We start from the raw sequence: 27,470 nt of genomic DNA on the forward strand, positions 1-27,470 counted from the left end.
CAAATGCGGCGCCATGTTGGCAGAAGTTCTGTTATGCGCAGAACCTCCCCCCTCGCTTGAGAGAGAGGCCTACCCTAAAAAATGTTAACTTATCTCAGAACTTCCAGGTATACAGAACACAAGATGGCCTCAGACACACAGACTTTGCCTTGCCTTGATCTTCCCCTCTTTGACCCACTGACTGAGCTGCATGATGCCGGCTTCATGTTTCTCCATGTAGTTCAGCACCATGAACCGCTCCCTGATGGAATAGAGTAGAGTAGAGCTTTATAACACAGATACAGACTGGGCCAATCAGGCTCATTTCATCTCAAACACAACCTTCCAATAATAAGGATGACCAATTTCAACATTTCATGTGTTTGAACTGTTTACAGATTAATACAATATTTAGTAATACACTTTCTACAAATGACTTGTATATTTAGTATACTGCAGCTCCAAATGGTCCTTCAGTGATCTGTGAGTCAGACAGTTGAGTACCTGGTGATGTTTTTGCTTTGCAGTGCCTCCTGAGTCTCATCACAGAGGGGCGGTGGGTAGGGCACATCCTTGTTGTACTGGGAGATCTGTCCACAGAGGATCACGTGACCACCATTGTTCATCTGGAGATGGAAGAAGGGAGGGATGTGTGTTAGTCAGAATGTTAAGAGGGAAAAATATCACTGTATTAGGGTGGATTTAAATTAGTAAAATATGTCTAGTGAGATCTCTCTTTTCAACATCAGATTTGCAGCTTTTCTGTTTACACTAGACTTGGATGTGGTGTGGCCAAAGCCACGTTGCTGTTTCATGTGTGAGTGCCGATATTAGCATACCGTAAATACCCCCCCCCCCCCCCCCCATCATCTTCTTCTGTGGGTTTTATGGCGGACTACATCCAAAAGTTGTATTGCCGCCACCAACTGGACAGTTTGAAACCAAAAATAAAAATCCATACTTAATAGTGATTCTAACAATCCACCCTAATAAAAATAGTACATTGCCAAAACAAACAAAACTCCCACTTCTTCCTTCTTTTAGTTCTCCATATCTCCTTTCTCAGGCTCTAGGACCTGAGAATGATACGGCTTTTGCTAATATTCCATGTAACTCCTTTGCTGTGAAATCTTTCAGCCCCAGGAACTGCTCCGACGCAATCACAATGATTTAAATCTTCCTAGAACTTTTCTCCACCTTGGCAGTGCCATTTATCACCATTGTGATAAAGGCCACATTTTTTACCTTTAAAATGTCAGGATCCTCTTGGTTTAAGACAACCCCTGCAGTGAAGGCCTATCCACTACCATGGACTCTTCTGGTGCAACATTCATTCATGAAAAATAAAAAAAAGAATAATGTATGCACTAACTGTAAGTCGCTCTGGATAAGAGCGTCTGCTAAATGACTTAAATGTAAATGTAATTCATACCCTCAACCCTTTTCACAGCTTCTGCATATGAAATGCTCTGTACAACCCTGACTTTGGCCACCTCATTCTCCTTTACCCTTGTGGGGCATTTTAGAAGACGTGGCTTCATGATTCCCACCGCAATTACATGTCACATTTTCTTCACTTCTATAACACATAATTTGATATTTTACATATCTTGTACATCTCGGCTTCTCCCTTCTGCAAACACTTTCTACATGACCAAAAGTTTTACAATGTTCACACTGCATTGGTCTTGGGATAAATGCTCTAACTTAATATACCCTACCTGCACTTCATTAGGGAGAGACTCCATTTCAAAACAAAAAAGAACAGATAGACTTCACTTTTTCCCCATTCACCACACGATTCATCCGACGTGCTTCAATCACTCCAGGAATATTTTTCATCTCTTCCAAATCAACTTCCCACGAAACGCCAGATATAACCCCCTTGAGGGGTGCCCTGTTCCGAAAAGACACACGCAACACTTCAAACTTATAAAATCGATTAAGACACAACGCACGTTCCTTCTGATCCGCAGAATCACAAAACATCTAAACAAGCCCGCCTCACGTGATCCTCACATCCTTCACTTTACCCAGCACTCTCTCTACCAGTTTGGATAACTCAAATGGTTTCTTCAAGATTGGTACTCTGCTCAGCTGATCCTCATTAACAAACCGTACTCCTACTAGATACAAAGGTTCATTCTCATCACTGTACCCTACTTTGCTCCGTTTTCCATTCTTTTGAACAATACTCCAATTCTCCTTGATTCTGCCGCCATTGTATTCAGTATCCACTTCATCATCCGCTTCCGCCATCTTCCTTCCTCCAGCCTCGGCCCCCCAAGACGTTTCACATTTGTTTTAACCCTAAACTGGCACACCTGATTCAATTAGTCAAAGGCTTGATGATTAGTTGACTAATTGAATCAGGTATCAATTTAGGGGGGGGAGTGAAACGGGGGGGGGCTGAGGAGAGGGTTGGGAATTAAGGTCTTTAAGGTAATTCTTGCAGGAACGTGTGGTGTGAGAGAGCCGTTGTCTTTACACTGTATCACTCAGAGAGGGGTATGTGGTGTAGATGTGTCCTACACTACCTTTAGCATTAGTGTGGGAGACATCTCTTAAAGAAATAATTTAATCTAGATCCGTCTCTTTACACTACACAAGTATCTCTCCTGGACCTAGTTTGTGTCGTCAAAGTAGTGTAAAGAAGCCCTTAAGCATTGCTCACATTGGCAGTATGAAGTGACTGAAATCCAATTTTTTTGCATATCCTACTCAAATCTGTTCTTTTTCCTGCAGTCTGAACATCCCAAAAGCACATGGGATCAGATATTTCAAGCCACATTTCAAACCACCTTCGTAGGTGGTTTGAAGTCAGATACAAATCTGATTACTGGCCATGCGTCTTGTGTCTGAATGGTCAAATCTGATTTATTTGCCCTGTGGTTTTTAGACTGTTATTTGGCATATCTTGTTGCTTGCTAGCTACTCCGTTGACAGTTTGACAAGAACATGCGGTAGCCAACTAGCTTGTTAATTGTTTACAAACAAATGAGTGAATGTGCTAGAAAGTTAAGCAGCTACCTAGCTAGCTAGTTGACTGCTGTGGCTAGCCAAAAAGGACTTGTTTAGAAAGTTGGATAATCTTATCCTTTGAGGCTTTAAAAGTGTTCTTACACTATGATTTTGAACATTCAACGCAACTGGAAAACATCCATGGCAGGCATTGTTGTCACTTTAGCTTGCTACATAACTTCTGAGTGATAGGAAGCAGGAGCATCATCACCAATCAGCCTACACCACTGCACACACATATGTTGTTACTATGACAACTAGTGTAGCCATGTCAGCAAATTACTGCTGTCTGAACACACACAAATCTGATTTGGTCACTTGTATTCCAAAACAGATTTGAAACCAAGACTGATTTGAGCATTAAGGCCTGCAGTGTGAACAAGGCTTTAGAGTGGCTGAAGTAACAGAATACAACCTACAATACTTCCAAATAATAGTTCCATGTGCTTTAGCTTACAAAGGCCATATTTACATTGCTAATCCGACATAAATGCCATAAGTGTCGTCTCTATAGCGGCATATCGAGAGCTTTGGACTATAAGGTGCTATCTGCAAAAATATGATTATGATATAAATGTCTTTAAAGTTCCCCTACCCTCATTGGTTTGAATGGCTATTTTTTAAAATCTTGTATTCTTTTGAACTTAACAACATGAATTGGGGTATTTAGAGTACTATATACACTACCGGTCAAAAGTTTTAGAACACCTACTCATTCAAGGGTTTTTCTTTATTTTTACTATTTTCGACATCAAAACTATGAAATAACACATATGGAATCATGTAGGAGCCAAAAAATTGTTAAACAAATCAAAATATATTTGAGATTTGAGATTCTTCAAAGTAGCCACCCTTTGCCTTGATGACTGCGTCGCACACTTTGGCATTCTCTCAACCAGCTTCATGAGGTAGTCACCTGGAATGCATTTCAATTAACAGGTGTGCCTTCTTAAAAGTTAATTTGTGGAATTTCTTTCCTTCTTAATGCATTTGAGCCAATCAGTTGTTGTGACAAGGTAGGGGGGTATACAGAAGATAGCCCTACTTGGTAAAAGATTAAGTCCATATTATGGCAAGAACAACTCAAATAAGCAAAGAGAAACGACAGTCCATCATTACTTTAAGACATCAAGGTCAGTCAATACTGAACATTTCAAGAACTTTTAAAGTTTCTTCAAGTGCAGTCGCAAAAACCATCAAGCGCTATGAGGAAACTGGCTCTCATGAGGACTGCCACAGGAATGGAAGACCCAGAGTTACCTCTGCTGCAGAGGATAAGTTCATTAGAGTTACCAGCCTCAGAAATTGCATCACAGAGTTCAAGTAACAGACACATCTCAACATCAACTGTTCAGAGAAGACTGTGTGATTCAGGCCTTCATGGTCAATTGCTGTAAAGAAATCATTACTAAAGGACACCAATAAGAACAAGAGACTTGGGCCAAGAAACACGTGCAATGGACATTAGACCGGTGGAAATGTGTCATTTGGTCAGGAGTCCAAATCTGAGATTTTTGTTTCCAACCGCGGTATCTTTGTGAGACGCTGTGTGGGTGAACGGATGATCTCCGCATGTGTATTTCCCACCGTAAGGCATGGAGGAGGTGTTATGGTGTGCGGGTGCTTTGCTGGTCACACTGTCTGTGATTTATTTAGAATTCAAGGCACACTTAACCAGCATGGCTACCACAGCATTCTGCAGCGATACGCCATCCCATCTGGTTTGGGCTTAGTGGGACTCTCATTTGTTTTTCAACAGGACAATGACCCAACACACCTCCAGGCTGTGAAAGGGCTATTTTACCAAGAAGGACAGTGATGGAGTGCTGCATCAGATTACCTGGCCTCCACAATCCCCCGACCTCAACCAAATTTAGATGGTTTGGGATGAGTTGGACCGCAGAGTGAAGGAAAAGCAGCCAACAAGTGCTCAGCATATGTGGGAACTCCTTCAAGACTGTTGGAAAAGCATTCCAGGTGAAGCTGGTTGAGAGAATGCAAAGAGTGTGCAAAGCTGTCATCAAGGCAAAGGGTGGCTATTTGAAGAATCTCAAATATATTTTGATTTGTTTAACACTTTTTTGGTTACTACATGATTCCATATGTGTTATTTCATAGTTTTGATGTCTTCACTATTATTCTACAATGTAGAACATTTGTAAGAATGAAGAAAAACCCTTGAATGAGTAGGTGTTCTAAGACTTTTGACCGGTAGTGTAGGTAGAGAACATTGAACAGAACAAGGCTATGTCAATAACTCAATTTTGACAAAAATGCAGATAGAACCTTATAGTCCCAAGCTCTTGATATCCTGTCTGCGTAAAGACGCCTAAAGACAGTAAAACCTGCTTACCTGTGCTATTACAGCATCGCTTATGGGCCCTCCCACATTGTCAAAGTAGACATCCACTCCATTAGGACAACTCTCCTTCAGTGCTGTGGCTATGTCCCCCTGCCGGTAGTTGACTGCTGCAGAAAACCCCAGGTCCTCCACAAGGGCTCTGCACTTCTCATCAGACCCACAGATCCCCACCACCCTGGTACAACCATCCACACGGCCAATCTGTGGAGCAGGAGGAACACAGAGAAACCCTGGGAGTCTCAAATTAATCTCTCTTTGATTCCTTGTGTCCCATCTCCTCACCTCTTCCTCGTAAACGCATTGGGGGAGGGACAGAGGGGAGGGACCTTGGACCTCTAAATTGTTTTCACAAGGGGGCAAGTATAGAGAATGTGAGGATTCGAGGAAAGACAATTGAGAACCACTGTCTATTCACAAAGAGACCATACTATGTTAACTAGATCAGGTTTACTGTAACAACGTGCTTGTGTTTACCTGCCCAGCTATGGACCCACAAGCCCCTGCAGCTCCACTGACCACCATGGTCTGATTGGCTCCTTTGGTCACGTGACCCTTCTCTCTGACACCCAATAGGGCTGTGAGGCCAGGCATGCCAACTGTACCCAGAAAGTAGGATATGTGTCCATCAACCAGCTGTGGATCAACCTGTAGAAAATGAATTAACTAAGTTTAGAAAAAACTGTCTTTAAGTACATACAGTGGGGGAAAAAAGTATTTAGTCAGCCACCAATTGTGCAAGTTCTCCCACTTAAAAAGATGAGAGAGGCCTGTAATTTTCATCATAGGTACACGTCAACTATGACAGACAAATTGAGGAGAAAAAAATCCAGAAAATCACATTGTAGGATTTTTAATGGATTTATTTGCAAATTATGGTGGAAAATAAGTATTTGGTCACCTACAAACAAGCAAGATTTCTGGCTCTCACAGACCTGTAACTTCTTCTTTAAGAGGCTCCTCTGTCCTCCACTCGTTACCTGTATTAATGGCACCTGTTTGAACTTGTTATCAGTATAAAAGACACCTGTCCACAACCTCAAACAGTCACACTCCAAACTCCACTATGGCCAAGACCAAAGAGCTGTCAAAGGACACCAGAAACAAAATTGTAGACCTGCACCAGGCTGGGAAGATCTGCAATAGGTAAGCAGCTTGGTTTGAAGAAATCAACTGTGCGAGCAATTATTAGGAAATGGAAGACATACAAGACCACTGATAATCTCCCTCGATCTGGGGCTCCATGCAAGATCTCACCCCGTGGGGTCAAAATGATCACAAGAACGGTGAGCAAAAATCCCAGAACCACACGGGGGGACCTAGTGAATGACCTGCAGAGAGCTGGGACCAAAGTAACAAAGCCTACCATCAGTAACACACTACGCCGCCAGGGACTCAAATCCTGCAGTGCCAGACGTGTCCCCCTGCTTAAGCCAGTACATGTCCAGGCCCGTCTGAAGTTTGCTAGAGTGCATTTGGAGGATCCAGAAGAGGATTGGGAGAATGTCATATGGTCAGATGAAACCAAAATAGAACTTTTTGGTAAAAACTCAACTCGTCGTGTTTGGAGGACAAAGAATGCTGAGTTGCATCCAAAGAACACCATACCTACTGTGAAGCATGGGGGTGGAAACATCATGCTTTGGGGCTGTTTTTCTGCAAAGGGACCAGGACGACTGATCTGTGTAAAGGAAAGAATGAATGGGGCCATGTATCATGAGATTTTGAGTGAAAACCTCCTTCCATCAGCAAGGGCATTGAAGATAAAACGTGGCTGGGTCTTTCAGCATGACAATGATCCCAAACACACCGCCCGGGCAACGAAGGAGTGGCTTCGTAAGAAGCATTTCAAGGTCCTGGAGTGGCCTAGCCAGTCTCCAGATCTCAACCCCATAGAAAATCTTTGGAGGGAGTTGAAAGTCTGTGTTGCCCAGCGACAGCCCCAAAACATCACTGCTCTAGAGGAGATCTGCATGGAGGAATGGGCCAAAATACCAGCAACAGTGTGTGAAAACCTTGTGAAGACTTACAGAAAACGTTTGACCTGTGTCATTGCCAACAAAGGGTATACAACAAAGTATTGAGAAACTTTTGTTATTGACCAAATACTTATTTTCCACAATAATTTGCAAATAAATTCATTAAAAATCCTACAATGTGATTTTCTGGAGAAAAACATTCTCATTTTGTCTGTCATAGTTGACGTGTACCTATGATGAAAATTACAGGCCTCTCTCATCTTTTTAAGTGGGAGAACTTGCACAATTGGTGGCTGACTAAATACTTTTTTCCCCCACTGTAGCTATACACTGTACTGTGCAGGCTCCTTCCTATATTTTAAATAGGCACGATTCCAGCAACTATGGTGGATCTACTCGTCTCAGTAGTATGAAAAAGGCACTAGACTGCTATACTGTAGGATAGATATAGACTGGTGGATATAGGATAAAGTAGGCCTACCTTCTGTAAGAGCTTTCCATCCATCACACCATGTGTCTGCCAGTGCCAGTTGAACGAGGTGACCATGTCACCCACAGAGAGGGCATCGTAGCGGCTGGACTCCACCACCCCGACGCCTCCACCGTCCACACACTCCGACAGCCCCCATGGAGCCAGGTACTCAGCACCTGTGTCGTCGTTCATGCGACATCGCTACGAGAGATGATGATGAAGCATGGAATGTCATTATGTCACCTCTGAACAGTGTATTTGGATAGGGTTAAGGTACCTTACCATAACTTATTGAGCACTTATGAAACTAACATTTCTGTTTGTATGCAGGTGTTAGCCATGCCCACTTATTGGACACATCTTTACATAGCCTATATTATCGGAAACTTATCATAGGTCACTAATGGTCCCATTTTGTTTATTTCATACACATTTGATCTAATCAGCAAAGTGCAGACTAATTTCTCAGCCTTTTTTTCCAGCCATGCATCACCATGTAAGGGTCAACAGACAGGAAGAGGGTCCGGACAAGGACTTGTCCTTCTTTCAAATCAGGTTGTACAGTCGTCTCTTCCATGCGGAAATGACCAGGGACTGGCTCTCCATTAGTCCCTGTAAAACAAAAACATAGAAGAGCCATTTTAGCCTACTTATGTGGTTATTGTGTAGTCTATAGTTTGTCTCTGAACATTCAACTTAATTAGTACACTAAAGGGCACTATATGTTGGGTCATGGATCACATGGATGAAGCATAGGTACGCCAGAAATATTTTAAGAAATTAGGAGATAGTAAACTCATTGGTTAATGAATGGAGGAATGTAAAACGACCCTCCCAGCATACTGTCGACCAATCGTGTTCACGTTGGTGCGTCACACGGTTATCAAGCTAATCATCACGAAATCCCTTATAGAAAGTCAGGGTATGGTGGTGCTTTTAAGACAACTCGGAACCTCAGAGTTAAAATGTGCATATGTTTTGTTGCGTAGAGCTGCCCATTGGTTGATTCTGATATTTTCCAAGCGGAAAACTCGGAGATCATCTTTCTACGAGTTTCCCAGTCGAAAATGTCTGAGTTCCGAGTTGTCTTGAACGCGGCATGAGTCGAGAAACTGCTATTTTCCTTGAAAGTACGTAATGTCACAATTTCAAAACGATATGATGTTACAAAGAACAAGTTACATATCTCTGAAAATATTTGTACCATTGTGCTTCTTCTTCAAGGAATTCATGCTAATTTTGGGGTTTTGAGCTAGTGCCCAATTTACTGCCATTCACTCCTTGAAGGAGTGCACTTGGTTTTGACTAGATGGGATGCCACTAATGTCAGAAGCATGGGTTGGAACCAGTTTAGGGAACGAACCAAAAACTGAAAAATAACAAAAAAATTCGAGGAACGGAAAGTGATCTCTAGTGTTCCAGAACAGAACCGTTATTTTAAAATCTTGAGAACCAGTTAATGTTGTTTTTAGTTCAAAAAATATTCCTAATGTCTAGTAGCCTATATATGATTCTGTAATTCGGTGAAGTTATAATGGCTAGTAATAGTTTAAACACATTCCAATTCACGTCATGTCATGATGTTCAGCGCTTCAAGCCAAGCCCCCATGTCCAACCACATCTCTCGCTCTCCCCACCAGTGAAATTTCAGTTGCATTTTGTGCCTTCACTTAGTTGACCAATCAAACATGTAAACAACCATCTTACCCGTTCCACAGCAAGCTGCTCTATCTGCGCTAATTGGGGGAGTTAATAAATGAGCTAAATGTATGATTTCACAGGTTTAAAAAATGAACGAAAAGGAACTATATAAACCGTTTGTTTTTTTGTTTCGAACCGGTTCAGAACTTTTCTGGTCGGAATACCAGAACGAAACAAAAGAAAATAGGGGTTCTGCTCGGAACGGAGTGATTGGGAAATAATTTAGGTTCTAACCCCTAGTCAGAAGTGACTTTTCATAGCAGGTTAGGATAATTGTACGCAGCAGGTTAGGAGAATTAGGTTAACGTTAGGAGAAGGGTTAAGGTTCGCTAAAGTGCTAAACTTCTAGACGAGACTCGATTATGCAAATGTTGATGTCACTGACATTAGCGGCATCCCTTCTAGACATGACCAGTGCACTCCTTGTCCCAGAATGTCCCCGAATGCATTGCGCGGCCCATTGGAAATGCACGGGCAACGTACACAATGGGCATTAATACGAATCTAAATTTACCATCTCCTAATTTTCTTAAAGTATTTCTGGGCATGCAGGTGACCCCGGAAGTATGGAGAGTTATGGAGAGTTTTTAAACCCTTTATTCCTTAAAAGTCTATGGGCGCACCAGTACATCAATCTAAGTAACATAATAAAAAAATCCCCATCAAAATCTGACAGCATGGGCTGCGTCTTAATTCAGCACATCCGCCCATATGCATCTGCGGTGGAAGGTGGCCGAGCTACAGCGGTGTTTGTCAGACCATGAGACATCCGGAAAATTAGTCTTCTCATGAAGACGTCTGTAGCGTCCGAGCAGTTTGGCCTAAAAACTATTATGACCACTCTATGGAAGGCTCTCACGAACACTATGGTGTTCTCCGTTTTGCTCTACGACCCCCACAAGTGTCACGGGACTCGTCTGAAGGTAACCATACAAACGAATGGAAGTATGGAGGTAGTTTTGTGCCAACAAAAATAAGGGGTTAAATATATCCCCAAAAACTAAAATATTTCCTGAGCTTTCTTATATCTCCTAGACAGACACTTCAAAGCCTTATTCCTTATTTATTATTAAACTGTATTTTTGCCATTTATGAATGTGTTATTCAATGCATTTCTATGAGCTATAGTAGTAAACCCCCACGGCTATAGTTGTAAAGCCCCCACCCCCTTAGACTTTTAGAGGTTAAACATGTATATTAAAATCAAATCAAATTGTATTTGTCACATGCACCGAATACAAGTGTAGCCTTTACCGTGAAATGCTTAAAAAAAGCCCTTTCCCAACAATGTAGTTAAAAATAAAATTAACTAATAGTAAGTTTGGATCAGCACAAAAGAAACACACAAAATAGCACAATTGGTCAGGAGCCCCGTAAAATGACGGCCATCCCCTCCGACCCTATTATATATTCTATTTGACAGTGCTTACCGTGCTCACCTCGCATTGGAACTTTACGCCTACGTAGCCAAAAGGCAGGCAGATGGCGATAATGAGTCGTCAGATGTCGATATCATAGATAGAACAAGTGGCACAGCGGTCTAAGACACTGCATCTCAGTGCTTGAGGCGTCACTACAGACCCCCTGGTTCGATTCCAGGCTGTATCACAACCGGCCGTGATTGTGAGTCCCTTAGGGTGGCGCACATTTGGACCAGCGTCGTCCGGGTTTGGCCGGTGTAGGCCGTCATTTTAAATAAGAATTTGTTCTTAACTGACTTGCCTAGTTAAATAAAGGTTTAAAAATATATAAAAAAATAAACAACGAGCCAGATATTTCACCAGATGTATAAATGTGAAGCATCCGGTTGGTGTTTCCACTCACTACCAAATATGGTGATGAGAGGCACCCCCAGTGGCTGGCAGTGGGAGAAGATGGAGCAAGATGGATTTTAGCCAACATTCTGCACATTTTCTCGTTTATGAAACATTTGATCTCCATACAGTTTTCTGTTTCCAAACCTAGAATCTATAACAAACAAAGTGGACTGCGTTTTGTAGAATTTACCCTTTGCCAAAGTTTCTAAAAATTGCGTTGTTCAGAAGGCGTGCAAGGGCGAATTGAGTTATTGCACACAAGCACTTCACAGAGTAGGTGTTCCTTAACGGAAATATGCTAATACAACGCGTCAATAGGATCTCACTATCTCGTACTTAGCTCTGCCCACTTCCTTGCTTGTTCTACCCACTATGATTAATTTGCTCCCATTGGAAACGATAGGCTCTGGTCTATCTTGGGTTAGTTATAAAAAATCTTAGGCGATATTGAGTCAGTTCGATGACTCAATGTCGCCATCTGCCGGCGTTTGGACTAGCGCCTATGCTAATTACATCTACCTGTATGTAATTCTTGCAATGTTTTTATCTTGGCAGCTAATAAAATGGGCAACGGACCCAACCAAAGATATACATTTGGAAACCGATTTGTTTTGTACGCGTTTATTTGCAATCCCACCCGTACAGGAGTTGCTGTCAGGAACTTTTGACTAAGTTATGCCACATTCACGTGCTAGTCGGAACAAGGACATTATTCGCCTTGCTAAGTGCTTGAACATGACAAGTTTATAACTACCACCAGTTAGCAAATCAAACATTTCCGGGTTTCCTAGTTCCGACTAAGGCGGGAACGCCGCATTATCATTGACCAGTCGTTTCAAAAAGTAAGCTAACAACTATCTCCATTCATGCACTTGCTAGGCTACAATGACCTCTGTATGACAATTTTAAAATGTCTCATACAGCGGAGAAGTATACACATACCAGGTCGGGAGTTAAGCAGCACTCTTTGCACGCGCAACATATTCTCTCGTCAAAATGGCAGAAGTAAATGTTGTTTTCATTTATAAATCCATTAAATTGTGTTTATGCTGCGAATAGTTAAGTTGTTACCGCTGCGAAGCAGTCAGACAAGATTAACGAAGTACTTCCGTGTCACTGATTTTTGAAATCCTTCAGAATACGGGTCTCGTCCTGTAGACGTTGTAAATTAATAATTCAGGTGAAAGTGATGGAAATGTGCACAATTATCGATATATTGTTCACTAGCTATTTTCCGAGTTTACACCCAGAGAAGCGTCGGTGCTCATTTTGCGGCCCTTACGTAGTGGCCTATCAGCTGAAATGTAGTATGTTTTCATATTGGACAGTACAAAATTATCTGTACAAAACAGATTTTGAACAAAAACCTAGGTTATATATGAAGTGTTGCAGGACATTTACTGTGGTCAAACAGCTTTATGTAAGGTGCTGGACACTATATGGTACAAATATAACACTGTACAGGAAAAACTATTGATTGTTTGTGTACATAAAACCAGGGTCCAGTCTGCACTTTTGTTCTGTCACTTTAACTGTTTACTGACTGACTAATTACAAAACAAAAAGTTAACTATTTTAACTTACTCTTTGTTTGCTTCTATACCAGACTTGCACTCTTGGCTTGACCTATAATGGAGGTGACAAATTCTGACTGTTAGCAGGTGATTAGGTGAGAAGCTAACTGCTTAAGTGAGAAAATGAAAACAATGTGATCAGTAGATGGAGTGTTAACTGACTGGCATACCTGTAAATGACCCACATTATCCTAATGATGAGAAGGCTGCAGACTTCACCTATTTAAATCAGCCGGTCTTACTTGCCAAAACGTGCATCAGGTCAAGTGTTTTGGCTAGACAAATAAAATATATTTTTTGAGGCAGTATCCTTGTAAGATCATGTTGCTACAGGTTAGTATCAACCCAATCTTCAATTTTTTTTCCTTCTTAAAATGACATGGAAACAATGTTGATTCAACCAGTTTGTGCCCACTGTGCTGATACCCATGAGATGAAGAGGATCTTGCATACCATTTGAAACTTCTGTTTTACTGTTGATGATCAATTTCACAAAAAGTATTTGATTAATGAGATTCATTGTGATATTTGTTATGAATAAGCTTTTTTTAACAAATTGCATCTCTCAACTTTTTGAATAAACATATTGTTTGCTTGTAGAATGAGTGACGCTCCTCGGAGTGTAAACTCTGTTGATTTGGAAACTACAAGTGCTCCTGAGTAGAATGGACCCGCCTTTTACTGCGACACAGCATACAGAAAATAGTGTACGGTGCAATATGTACACTATATATACAGGAGTATGTGGACACAGCTTCAAATGTGTGAATTCGGCTAGTTCAGTCACATCCGTTGCTGACAGGTGTATAAAATCGAGCACACAGCCATACAATCTCCATAGAAAAACATTGGCAGTAGAATGGCCTTACTGAAGAGCTCAATGACTTTTAACGTGGCACTGTCATAGGACGCCACCTTTCTAACAAGTCAGTTCGTCAAATTTCTGCCCTGCTAGAGCTGCCCCTGTCAACTGTAAGTACTGTTACTGTGAAGTGGAAAGTCTAGGAGCAACAAAGTACTTTTTGCTCCATACATTTTCCCTGACACCCAAAAGTACTCATTACATTTCGAATGCTTAGCACGACAGGAAAATTGTCTAATTCACACACTTATCAAGAGAACATCCCTGGTCATCCCTACTGCCTCTGATCTGGCTGACTCTCTAAGCACATACTTCATTTGTAAATGATGTCTGAGTGTTGGAGCATGCCCCTGGCTATCTGTAAATTAAAAAAACAAGAAAATGATGCCGTCTGATTTGCTTTATATAAGGAATTTAAAATGATTTATACTTTTACTTTTGATACTGAAGTATATTTTAGCAATTACATTTACTTTTTATGCTTAAGTATATTTAAAACCAAATACTTTTATACTTTTACTCAAGTAGTATTTTACTGGGTGACTTTCACTTTTACTTGTGTCATTTTCTATTAAGGTATCTTTACTTTTACTCAAGTATGAACATTTGGTACTTTTTCCACCACTGAGTACAAGAACTGTTCGTCAAGAGCTTCATGAAATGGGTTTTCATAGCCGAGCAGCCGCACACAAGCCTAAGATCACCATGTGCAATGCCAAGCATCGGCTGGAGTGGTGGAAAGCTCATTGGACTCTGGAGCAGTGGAAACGCGTTCTCTGGAGTGATGAATCACGATTCACCATCTGGCAGTCCGACGGACAAATCTGGGTTTGGCGGATGCCAGGAGAACGCTACCTGCCCCAATGCATAGTGCCAACTGTAAAGTTTGGTGGAGTAGGACTAATGGTCTGGGGCTGTTTTTCATGGTTCGGGCTAGGCCCCTTAGTTTCAGTGAAGGGAAATCTTAACGCTACAGCATACAATGACATTCTAGATGATTCTGTGCTTCCAACTTTGTGGCAACAGTTTGGGGACGGCCCTTTCCTGTTTCAGCATGGCAATGCCCCCGTGCACAAAGCGAGGTCCATACAGAAATGGTTTGACTAGATCGGTGTGGAAGAACTTGACTGACCTGCACAGAGCCCTGACCTCAACCCCATCGAACACCTTTGGGATGAATTGGAACACCGACTGCGAGCAAGGCCTAATCGCCCAACATCAGTGCCCAACCTCACTAATGCTCCTGTCCCCGCAGCAATGTTCCAACATCTAGTGGAAAGCCTTCCCAGAAGAGTGGAGGCTGTTATAGCAGCAAAGGGGGGACCAACTCTATATTAATGCCCATGATTTTGGAATGAGAAGTTCGACGAGCAGGTGTCCACATACTTTTGGTCATGTAGTGTATGTCCAATATGAAAAACGGATTGGATTTAGGCTGATAGGCCACTCTTTAAGGGCCGCAGAATGAGCAGTGACGTTCCTCTGGGTGTAAACTCTGTGGATTTGGAAAGAACGGACCCCGCTTTTCCTGCGACTCAATGTAGGCTACAGGAAATTGTGTTACACTGCAATACAGTTCCTTCAGAAAGTATTCACACCCCATGACTTTTTCCACATTTTGTTGTGTTACAGCCTGAATTTAAAATGGATTAAACTGAGATTGTGTGTCATTGGCCTACACACAATTTCCCATAATGTCAAAGTGTAATTATGTTTTGAGACTTTTTTGGTTGCACTAATTGTCTACATAACCTGGTTCAAGCATTCATGACATTACCCTGAAGAAAGCACAGTGATGCCGAAACGTTGGTGGTTTACCCAATAAATTACTGTGAGCTTGTATAGTGTGCGATGCTCTCTATTTATTTGTATAGCCTTTTGAAATGTTTACAAATTAATTACAAATGAAAATATGAAATGTCTTGAGACAATAAGTATTATACCCCTTTGTTATGGCAAGCCTAAATAAGTTCAGGAGTAAAAATGTGATTTTTGAATTTCCAATTTCTGAAGGCTATATATACACAATATTCTGCCCATTTGAAGTAATGTATATACACAATATTTATAGCCATACATGATTTAATGAAAATCAGTAAACATACACATTGTTTCACATCCTTTAATAACAGACTCATAAACACAATCATGCAATAGGCTACAACTCGCTTCACAGCTTCCCCGGGAAAGTCAATGTATTGTAGCATGCTGACGAAAGAGTAGCAGAGGAAGGAGTTCGCTTCTGCAGCAATGTTCTCAGTAAAATATTACGTGTTACGGTGGTGCTTTGCTCATCTCTGTACCCCACACATTTAGGTTATCTGTAATGTCCCACAGTTGAGCAGTGAATTTCAAACACAGATGCAACCACAAAGACCAGGGAGGTTTTCCCATGCTTCCCAAAGGGCACCTATTGGTAGATGGGTAAAAATAAAATGCTAACATTGAATATCCCTTTGAGCATGGTAAAGTTATTAATTACACTTTGGATGGTGTATCAATACACCCAGTCACTACAAAGATACAGAAATCCTTCCTAACTCAGTCACCAGAGAGGAAGGAAACGCTCAGGGATTCCACCATGAGGCCAATGGTGACTTTAAAACAGTTAGTGTTTAATGGCTGTGATAGGAGAAAACTGAGGATGGATCAAAAACATTGTAGTTACTTCACAATACTAACCTAATTGTGACGAGGTGTGAATGAAGGAGTCAGGCGCAGGAGGTAAAATACAGAAGTCCAGAGTTTAATCCGTTTGCATAAATCAAACGCCCTAAGCGTCAAACAAAACTAAACAATGGAAAACATCCACCTAGGCAATAACAGTGAAATGTAGCTCAACCGAGCTACACGCTCTCACAACAAAGAATCACTCACAAAGACAAGGGGAACAGAGGGAACACTTATACACATACTAATTAGGGGAATGAGCACCAGGTGTGTGTGATTGACAAGACATGTGGAGTGATGAGAATGGGATCGGCAGTAGCTAGTACTCCGGTAACGACGAAGCCTGCCCGAACCAGGAGGGGGGGGCAGCCTCAGCGGAAGTCGTGAAAGTACCCCCTCCTCCCCCCCCCCCCCCCGACGCGCGGCTCCAGCAGTGCGTCGACCCCGGCCTCGGGGACGGCCACGAGGACGCGGAGCAGGGCGAGTCAGATGGTGATGGTGGAAATCCCTCAACAGGGAGGGATCGAGGATGTCCCGCCTTGGGACCCAGCACCGTTCCTCCGAACCGTACCCCTCCCACTCCACGAGATACTGAAGGCCCCCCACCCGATGCCTCGAATCCAGGATGGAACAGGCCGAGTAAGCCGGGGCCCCCTCAATGTCCAGAGGAGGTGGAGGAACCTCCCATACCTCAGACTCCTGGAGCGGACCAGCTACCACCGGCCTGAGAGACACATGAAACGAGGGGTTAATACGGTAATAAGGGGGGAGTAACAACCTGTATGTCACGTCGTTTATTCTCCTCAGGACTTGAAACGGCCCCACAAACCGCGGGCTCAGCTTCCGGCAGGGCGGGCAGAGGGGCAGATTCCTGGTCGAGAGCCAGACCCGATCCCCCGGTATGAACACCGGGACCTCCCTGCAGTGGCGGTCAGCGTTGGCCTTCTGATGACGCACGGCGTGCTGGAGACGAACGTGGGCAGCGTCCCAAGTCTCCTCCGTGCCCCGAAACCAGTCATCCACCGCGGGAGCCTCTGGCTCTGGTGCCACGGTGCCAGAACCGGTTGGTAACCCAAAACACATTGGAAGGGTGTTAGGTTAGTGGAGGAGAGAGTTCTGAGCATATTCTTCCCATGGCAGGAACACCGACCACTCCCCCGGCCCATCCTGACAGTAGGTCCGCAGGAACCTACCCACATCTTGATTCACCCTTTCCACCTGCCCATTGCTCTCGGGGTGAAAACCAGAGGTCAGGCTGACCGAGACCCCCAGACGTTCCATGAACGCCTTCCAGACTCTAGACGTGAACTGGGGACCTCGGTCGGACACTATATTCTCTGTTACCCTGTAGTGCCGGAAGACGTGACTAAACAGAGCCGCCGCAGTTTGTAGGGCCGTGGGGAGACCGGGCAGAGGAAGGAGGCGGCAGGACTTTGAAAAGCGGTCCACAACAACCAGGATAGTGGTGTTACCTTGGGAGGGGGGAAGATCAGTGAGAAAATCAATACTCAGGTGAGACCATGGTCATTATGGAACTGGTAAAGGTTGTAGCTTACCCACTGGGAGGTGCCTAAGTGCCTTCTCTGGGCGCACACTGAGCATGAGGAAACATACACCCTCACGTCCTTAGCCAAGGTAGGCCACCAGTACTTCTCGGTCAGGCAGCGCATTGTACGACCGATATCTGGATGACCAGAGGAGGGTGATGTGTGTGCCCAGTAGATCAGACGATCACGGATAAGCGCAGGCACGTACTGCAGCCCAGCTGGACACTGCGGTGGAGATGGATCTGTGCGTAATGCCTGCGCTATATCTGCGTCCGTCGCCCATACTACTGGCGCCACAATGCATGAGGCCGGGAGTATGGGGGCCTCTCCTCTGTGTCATACAGCCGAGACAGTGCGTCTGCCTTCACGTTCTTCGTACCCGGAATGTATGAGAGCAAAAACGGCCCGAAAGAGGCGAGCAAACTCCCCGTAGTTCTCCAGCCCTGGAGTGGGCCAACGCGGTGTGGAATGAGGGAGGTACCGCGTTGGCCCACTCCAGGGCTCTCCCACAAAGGCAGGAAACGAGGACGGATACCTTCTCCCGCTCCCGGGGCTCCGGCCTGATGCTGGAGAAATACAACTCCAGTTGGAGTAGGAATCCCTTACATTGCTCTCCCGTCCCATCAAACGCCGGTGGCCGGGATATCTGGATCCCTCCAGGGGCTGGGGTGTAGGTGGCTGGAACCGGATGACCAGCTGGTCTCGATAGATCGGATCCTCTCCTCTCCAGGCGTTCTACCACCTGATGAACCCGATCCATCGCTTCCCCCAAGCTGGCCAACATCGAGGAATGCTCCTGGACCCTTGCCACAACTCCAGGCATGCAGTCTTCTCCTGCTGACTCCATATCAGATCAGTGATTCTGTGATGAGGTGTGAATGAAGGAGTCAGGCACAGGAGGTAAAATACCGAAGTCCAGAGTTTTATCCGTTTGCATAAATCAAACGCCCTAAGCGTCAAACGAAACTAAACAATGGAAAACATCCACCTAGGCAATAACAGTGAAATGTAGCTCTCACAACAAACAATCACTCACAAAGACAAGGGGAACAGAGGGAACACTTATACACATACTAATTAGGGGAATGAGCACCAGGTGTGTGTGATTGATAAGACATGACAAGTGGAGTGACAGACACTGGGAGACAAATTCACCTTTCAGCAGGACAATAACCTAAAACACAAGCCAAATATACACTGGAGTTGCTAACCAAGATGACATTGAATGTTCCTGAGAGGCCTAGTTACAGTTTTGACTTAAATCAGCTTGAAAATCTATGGCGAGACTTGAAAATGGCTGTCTAGCGATGATCAACAACCAACTTGACAGAGCTTGAAGAATTTTTAAAAGAATAATGTGCAAATATTATACAATCCATGTGTGCAAAGCTCTTTGAGACTTACACAGAAAGACTCACTGCCATAATTGCTTGCAAATGTGATTCTAACACTCAGGGGTGTGAATACCTATGTAAATGAAATATTTCTGTATTTAATTTTCAATAAATTTGCAAAATGTCTAAAAACATGTTTTCACTTTGTCATTATGGGGTATTGTGTGTAGTTGGGCGATTAAAAAAAATATATGTAATCAATTTTGAATTCAGGCTGTAACACAACAAAATGCAGAATAAGTGAAGGCACTGTATGCATGTACAATATGAAAAACATAGTGAACACCGTCCAATATGAATGGGCTAATCAACAATGGGATTTAAGTGTTTTCTATAGTTTATTATTATAATTATACCATTATTATTAATAGTTGCCTTCATTGTAAATAAGAATTTGTTCTTAACTGGCTTGCCTAGTTAAATAAAAAGGTTAAATAAAAATGGTATTACTGTTGTTACCATCTAGTAATCATTCATTTGAATGCTGTAACAATAATGTCAATGCTATACCATTATTTGTGCTATGAAGCCGATTACCTTATTTCCTTTTTTATATTGTTAAACACAATTCAGGTCTGCTAACATTTCCTCATAAAATGTTTCGAATTTTGACAATTGTATTACTTTTATTTTGAAGGAAAATCGCCGAGCTCACGGTCTATTCTTGCTAGGTCTTGCTTATTCTTGCTGGCGGAACGGAGGTGTGGTGGTTGACACTTTGTTTTCCTCTACTCTTTGCGATTGAGCATTTGCGCCACCTACAGTAGGGTATCCTTAAAAGTATTGAAATGGTATGTGCGCCATGGTTTCTCATAAATTGTAATTCTTTATTTAGTTTTTTATCTCTGTCGCAATACTTCCACACCAATGAGTCGATTATATGAGCCTAGTTGAGTTGCATTGCAACAACTCATAATACAGCATATGCTATAGTTACAATCATCATGCAATGATTTCAGCAGCAAGAGTAGGAAGTGACGCTTCGAAAAGCAGAAAAAAAGTTTTATGTTTCTGAAGAGGGAGAAAATGCCGACTAGAACATTGTGCCAGCGATGCATACTAGCCTAGAAGGTAACGTATAGCCTACATTGCTTTTATTCATGTGTGTAGTAATGTGACAACTTATCAATGTATTTAAACTGCTCTATGGTTAAGGAAAGCCAAGGTGTCAATATAAGATTCAGGATATACATCATTATTGTCCTCTCCCTGCTGCATATTTCAGCGACAATTGCTGCATTAAAAAAAAACACATCTCAATTAATCTTCATGGAGGTCCTGCTGATGGATCTAGAATTTCTATGCAGTAGTCTAGGTTAGAGACAGATTCGCGTCGTTCGATATAGCTCGGATGCCAAGGGTTGCTGCACGATGATGAGTAGGCTATCTCCTTGTGCACCCCCCGAGTGGTGCCTGGAGAAGTGGGTGGGTGTACTCTAATTTAGCCCAACATTTCCAAAACGGCCCGCCCTACGAATGCGACCTGTATGAAAAATGATATAACAAACAGTGACATAAAGCACGTTTCCATCCACAGTTTTTATGTGAGTAAAGTCATAGTGTATAAAAAAAAAAATCAGGACAGCTGTGATGTGAACAGGAAGTTTCGATACAATTTTATAAATGCCTACAGATAATTTGTTCGTTCGACATGGTGGGATCTTTTTGTATAATGTATTATGAGAGAAATGGCAGTGGAAAGGCCTTTACGCGCAAATATTGATATAAAACCATCATATCTAAGTAAACATGGAGTCAAGCGATGATATGGTGAGTGGTTGCTGGTGAACTCGGGAAACCAATGCAGTTTATTAGCCTACAGATTAAATAAAGTATGAACTAAACAGGGTGGTGAAAGCACTGTGATCTTGATGCTACTTTCCAATAAATACCGAGGGTCTTATTCTGGTGACATGATGATCGATGCACATCATGCACTGATTTTTATTGGTAAAAAGTCAATTTGGTGGAAACAGTGGTGGGAAAATGCTCATATTTTCTTTATGCGAATTCTAGAGTATTCACATGAAAATCTGTCATCAATTGGATGGAAACTTAGCAATACACTCTGAAGGAGCTAAAATGATGAATCCCATAGGCCTATTGGTCTTTTCACAGTCAGGCCAACCCAAGCTGTAGCCTACTATGCAAGTAGGCTAATAGTATGCCTATTATTGAAATAGATACATGAGACTGTCAACTGAGTCAGAAATTCACAGGTTTCAGATTTTTACAAAAAAAAAATCAGGTTTTCGCTCTCAAATACACACTTTTTAAATAGAAAAGCAACAAAATTGGATGTCCTAAGTCCACAACAATGCTTAAACCACATCAGGAGACCTCTTTTTGAGGTCTGGGTAAAAATCTAAGAACATTTGATTTGACCCTGTAATAACCCTTTAATTCAACGGTGCAGGCACCTAGCACTGTTGTTTGGTTAGCATTTGGTTAGCATGTTTCTGTAGACCACATGAGATGGAGTTTGCAAAACAAATGGCCACTGGATTGATGCAAATATTAATGATATTATTCTGCCAGGTAGGCAGGCATAGGCTACTTTGCAGCTAGTTAGTTTTTGGGAAAGCCTTTCCATCTACCAGAAGACGGTTAGGCCTATCATTAGCATCGCTATATTTTTCTTGTTTCTTAATTGTTTGAAACCTGGACGTTTTACATCATATTATGAGGCATGTCTTACCTTGCTTCAAAGATGCCTATAGCCAAAATCCCGCTTTAGAAACGCAGAGGCAATTATTTTATAAAGATTTCCTTAAATGGCTCTCCTGTTCTATTGGTTTTCAAATACATTTTCTTTCATTGTCTAGCAGGCAAAGGAATTATCCTAGTCATATTAGCAACCCATGATAGTTGTTGCATCTTTAGAACTCTCCTCTTTATACATTTCTAACGGATATTTCCATCTCTGTTCATGAAACCGCTCGCATGTGCGGTGCGCATTTTAGAACGGTGTTTTCCCCGCAAATTGCATTTTGGAACATTTGCGCGTAGGACTACCGCTGTGTGCACATTGCTACGCTGAAAATGTTTAGAAATAATAGTTTGTCATCATTTTAAGCTAAACATTCTGATCTGTTCCATCCGCCGTATTAATTGCCACGTCGTATACCTCCACTACACTACTTTGATACGCAGGCAGCTCGTTGCTGCAGCCCTTCTTCCTGGTCTAAAGCCAGAAAGTGACCATCTCTCAGTAACAACACATCTGAGCTACGTGTCCTGCACGGTTCATGCACAGAAGAATGGAGGGGATTTTTTGACTAGACTATAGTCTCAGTTTTATTAACAGTTTAAATATTACCAGTTTAATGACTGACAATTATAACTAAGTCAATGGATGGATATATTGTTTGGCTAATGGATATGCCATGAGCCAAACATACTTTCTCTTTAGAGGGTAGATTTGCATCTTATTTCTACAATCAATTTGGTTATTTAGGCCTTTCTCCCAATGAAAGACTGAAAGAGTGGATATGATATGGACATCACTTTGATTCAAAACTATTGGCCTAAAACACACACAAGCATACACATCTCACATAGCTTGGCTGGCGTATTTCTTATGCAGTGAATAGCATGCGTGAATGTTTCCAGGCTTTGCAACGTTATTTTAAGGTACAGCAGAGAGAGAAGAGCATACCCCGACACAGAGGGACTGGCAGTGTCTCCTTTTTGTCAGCTGGCACATGCTTGGTCATGGCCACTGCTATTCGCTATGCACCCCAGTTGTGCAGCCAGAAGGCATTCATACAGCAGCATTTGAAAGCTGTGAGCAAACTCAATCTCAACTGCTGTATTCCTAAATCTCAGTGCGTCTTTCTATCAATGAATGATAGAATGAATGAGTCTACCTGCTGATTCAATGAGATCAGTGTGTATGAGATCATAGAGATGACATCTAAAAGTGTCACCCCGAAGATGTCTTGCTGCTTTTTCTCAATGCATCTTGAAAAAGGCAGCTGCAGCTGGATTGTGGGGATCTGCTGATAGACTGTTTACTCAACAGTTTGTAAAGTGTAGATGTTAGTGTACTCGTGTGTGTGTGATGGCGGTGTAATAATGCTGTAATAATGTTGAAGCGCAACAGATGAAGAATACTGAGAGTAGGTAGACCTATTCTCTCTACCTTGGAACTAGTGCGAGCCGCGCCCATTACATTTCTATTATTGATGGGATTTAAATAAGGGCCCCTTTTTGTATCAGTGGCCGACTGACGGAATTTCACCGCATGGATCTGAGTAGTTTTCCCAGTAAATTACAGCGCCCCTCATGCAAAGGAAAGCCATATATGGTCGTGGAAGTAGGTGTGGCGAATACACTGGAAGGGATCACAAGACGAGCTGAAAGAGAACGTTTCATAGAGCATTCTACGTTGAGAGAAAAAAGGCCGCATAAAATAGATGATGTGTTGTGTGCATGTGGCCTATTTGTGAAATCCTAACGCAATAATGTCCACATTTCTGCAGACCAGTGCTCCATTTCGGAATGGATAGCACTTATTTTCTAACGACATCGATCTACCTCTTTCTTTGACTTGAAAAATGATAGTGAGGTCAGCATAGAATGACTCAACGCTAGAGATGTATGCAGTCATCTCCTTTCGATTGCACTGCTGGGCGCGTGGATCTAAGGGACAGTTGCTGCACTGGTGGTGGGTGATTGGTGGGGCATCGCAGAAACATGACAAGCACGGTGAGTGATCGGATAGCAACTTTGATTTATTTATATATCTGGGCTTGTTGATCGGTAAATGAGAACTAAGAAGCATGCAAGTTAATGGATGACAGTAGTTGTAAACAAAGTTTACAATTTCATTACATAGGCCTCTATGCATATTGAACATAATGATTGTTGATCAGCTGTTGATACCTGTGTGTGTTTATTGCTTAATATGGGGATTTTCTTTAAAAATAGGAAGCAATGTCAGTTCCTATGACGTTGGCTATTAACCATGTTGACAAGTTGAGCAGCCCTAGATGCGCTGCCCACGGTTTATATGATCCTTACTTTGATCTTGGTGCTTGTGTAGCCTATATAGGGTGCATTGTTGTCTCACTTTGTTGTAATGTGCCATGGAATTAGTGACTGGATAATCCGTTTTCTGCAACAAAGGGCTGCCTTCTCGTAAATAGCGCTGAGCTGGCTGGCGGTGGGGACGGGGAGGAGGTGGGGGGGTCCAGCAAGGGTTGTTCCGATGTAGGACGCAACATGTTTTGGATTTTTTGGTGCTTTCTGGGGAATTCTCACTCCCCCCATGTCAAATAGCCAGCCTATAGCCGACATCGACAGTGCGTTCGCTTTCACCGCGATGCCCCATTGGCTGAACGGTATTCGCTGTTTAAATTAAGAAGCGGTCGGAAAGGTCTCAGGGATTAGGTAATTATGGTTGACGGTACAAACCCAGGCTATATTAACGGCTTTACCTTGGTTTGTTGGGTTAAACCCGACAGGGGAGTTGTGTAATTAGCTGCAATGTTCGGTCCACTTTGTGATGCGTCATGGCCCTACTAGCCTACACCCGATAGCCTACAGAAAGGTTAGGGTGAAATCGTGTTATTGTGCAAGTGTTTCATATTGCAGAAACCATTCCATGAAAAACAACAATGCAAAACCCACTCCATATGATTTCTGCTGTTAAGAAAAATAGGCCAAGGCAATGCGACTTGCATGGTCTTCTCTCAAGCCACGCCTCTCCCATTCCCGGAAATTGATAGAGGTATTTTTTCATAAACACAGTGACGCATGCACATTGTTTTTTATAGCTTATAGCGGAACCGCATCTACAGAATTGTTCATAATTTGGATTTCTGAACAACCTACAGAAGAACATGCTATAATATAACATGGTGTATAATTCTCCCTGGCCAATGCAATAGTGTCTTCACCCTGAAGTGTGCGTGGTCGGTCAGACAGTCAAGTAAGTTACTGTATATATCCTGCCCCGGTGCAGGATATGAGCAGCTGCAGCTGTCTATTTTAAGGTGTGTGAGTGTGTTTGCTAAATGGTTGCTGCCTAGGCTAAACGGTAGCCTACCTTTGGAGAATGTAGTGCATGCTATCAGTGAATGCTACAGTATAAAATGTGTTTCAAAGAAAAATACTATAAAACAACTATTGAGTCATGTGTTGTTGTAAATTCTCCAAATATATTTTGCACAGTTTTCGGTCACCTGTAGGTTGTACAATCAGTGTAGCCTACCATACAACAAGGCCTATAACATGCATAAGTCCTATATAGACAACTTTACGCTGGCCTACTGCCCTCATCTATCGATTGTTCTCTAAGCAGCTCTTAGGTAACAATACATACAGTGCCTTTGTAAAGTATTAAGACCCCTTGACTTATTCCACATTTTGTTAGGTTACAGCCTTATTCTAACATCGATTAAATTGTTTTTCCCCCGCATCAATCTACACACAATACCCCATATAATGACAAAGCAAAAAACGTTTTTTGAAGTTTTTGCTAATTTATTAAAAACGGAAATATTACATTTACATAAGTATTCAGACCCTTTAATCAGTACATTGTTGAAGCACCTTTGGCAGCGATTACAGCTTTGAGTCTTCTTGGGTATGACACTACAAGCTTGGCACACCTGTATTTGGGGAGTTTCTCCCATTCTTCTCTGCAGATCCTCTCAAGCTCTGTCAGGTTGGATGGGGAGCGTTGCTGCACAGCTATTTTCATGTCTCTCCAGAGATGTTTGATAGGGTTTAAGTCCGGGCTCTGGCTGGGCCACTCTAGGACATTCAGAGACTTGTCCCGAAGCCACTCCTGCATTGTTTTGGCTGTGTGCTTAGGGTTGTTGTCCTGTTGGAAGGTGAACCTTCGCCCCAGTCTGAGGTCCTGAGAGCTCTGGAGCAGGTTTTCATCAAGGATCTCTTTGCTCCGTTCATCTTTGCCTCTGTCCTGACTAGTCTCCCAGTCCCTGCCGCTGAAAAACATTCCCACAGCATGATGCTGCCACTACCATGCTTCACCGCAGAGATGGTTGACCTTCTGGAACGTTCTCCCATCTCCACAGAGGAACTCTAGAGCTCTGTCAGAGTGACCATCAGGTTCTTGGTCACCTCCCTGACCAAGGCCCTTCTCGACCGATTGCTCAGTTTGGCCGGGCTGCCAGCTCTAGGAAGAGTCTTGGTGGTTTGAATCTTCTTCCATTTAAGAATGATGGAGGCCACTGTGTTCTTGGGGACCTTCAATGCTGCAGACAGTTTTTGGTAGCCTTCCCCAGATCTGTGCCTCGACACAATCCTGTCTCGGCGCTCTACAGACAATTCCTTCGACCTCATGGCTTGGCTTTTGCTCTGACATGCACTGTCAACTGTGGAACCTAATATAGACAGGTGTGTGCCTTTCCAAATCATGTCCAATCAATTGAATTTACCACAGGTGGACTCCAAACAAGTTGTAGAAACATCTCAAGGATGATCAATGGAAACAGGATGCACCTGAGGTCAATTTTGAGTCTCATAGCAAAGGGTCTGAATACTTATGTAAATAAGCTATTTCTGTTTTTATTTTTAATACATTTGCAAAAATGTATAAAAACTGTTTTCGCTTTGTCATTATGGGGTATTATCTGTAGATTGCTGAGGATTTGTATTTATTTAATCCATTTTAGAATAAGGCTGTAACGTAACAAAATGTGGAAAAAGTCAAGGGGTCTGAATACTTTCCGAAGGCACTGTAGCTCATATTATAAAAGCCACATAGAGTTGTATGCTATATTTAGCCCTAATGGCCTGCAGTGTTAAAAGGTTGTTGTGCTGAAGATGCAGCCACAGTCAAATAATGAATAGGGGATAGCATGTGATATGCCTGAGTAATATACTGAACAAAAATTTAACGCAACAATTTCAAAGATTTTACTGAGTTACAGTTCATATAAGGAAATCCGTTTATTAGGCCCTAATCTATGGATTTCACATGACTGGGAATACAGATATGTATCTGTTGGTCACAGATACCTTAAAAAAAAAAAAAAAAGGTAGGGGCGTGGATCAGAAAACCAGTCAGTATCTGTTGTGACCACCATTTGCCTCATGCAGCGCGACACAGCTCCTTCGCATA

The 27,470-nt window shown here is 42.5% G+C and overlaps 2 protein-coding genes across 2 annotated transcripts in view; one reads left to right on the forward strand and one right to left on the reverse strand.

Moving 5' to 3' along the window:
* ptgr2 (prostaglandin reductase 2) overlaps positions 1-12,443 on the reverse strand; it is a 17,056-nt gene extending 4,613 nt beyond the window's left edge. Inside the window, exons 1-7 of the mRNA XM_084182473.1 lie at positions 12,271-12,443; positions 8,304-8,422; positions 7,820-8,011; positions 5,837-6,007; positions 5,354-5,563; positions 484-605; positions 154-241 (exon numbers count right to left, since the gene is read on the reverse strand). Of these exons, the coding sequence (XP_084038599.1) occupies positions 154-241; positions 484-605; positions 5,354-5,563; positions 5,837-6,007; positions 7,820-8,011; positions 8,304-8,422; positions 12,271-12,310 (942 nt within the window). The 5' untranslated portion in view covers positions 12,311-12,443. The remainder of the gene's footprint in view (positions 1-153; positions 242-483; positions 606-5,353; positions 5,564-5,836; positions 6,008-7,819; positions 8,012-8,303; positions 8,423-12,270) is intronic.
* Positions 12,444-23,750: 11,307 nt separating this feature from the next.
* Positions 23,751-27,470, forward strand: part of mideasb (mitotic deacetylase associated SANT domain protein b) — a 31,330-nt gene continuing 27,610 nt past the window's right edge. The window contains exon 1 of the mRNA XM_084181666.1: positions 23,751-24,085. The gene's annotated coding sequence lies outside the window, so the exon portion shown is untranslated. The remainder of the gene's footprint in view (positions 24,086-27,470) is intronic.

The sequence above is a fragment of the Coregonus lavaretus genome (assembly GCF_964263955.1).
Source record: "Coregonus lavaretus genome assembly, chromosome: 18".
Taxonomy (NCBI): Eukaryota; Metazoa; Chordata; class Actinopteri; order Salmoniformes; family Salmonidae; genus Coregonus; species Coregonus lavaretus.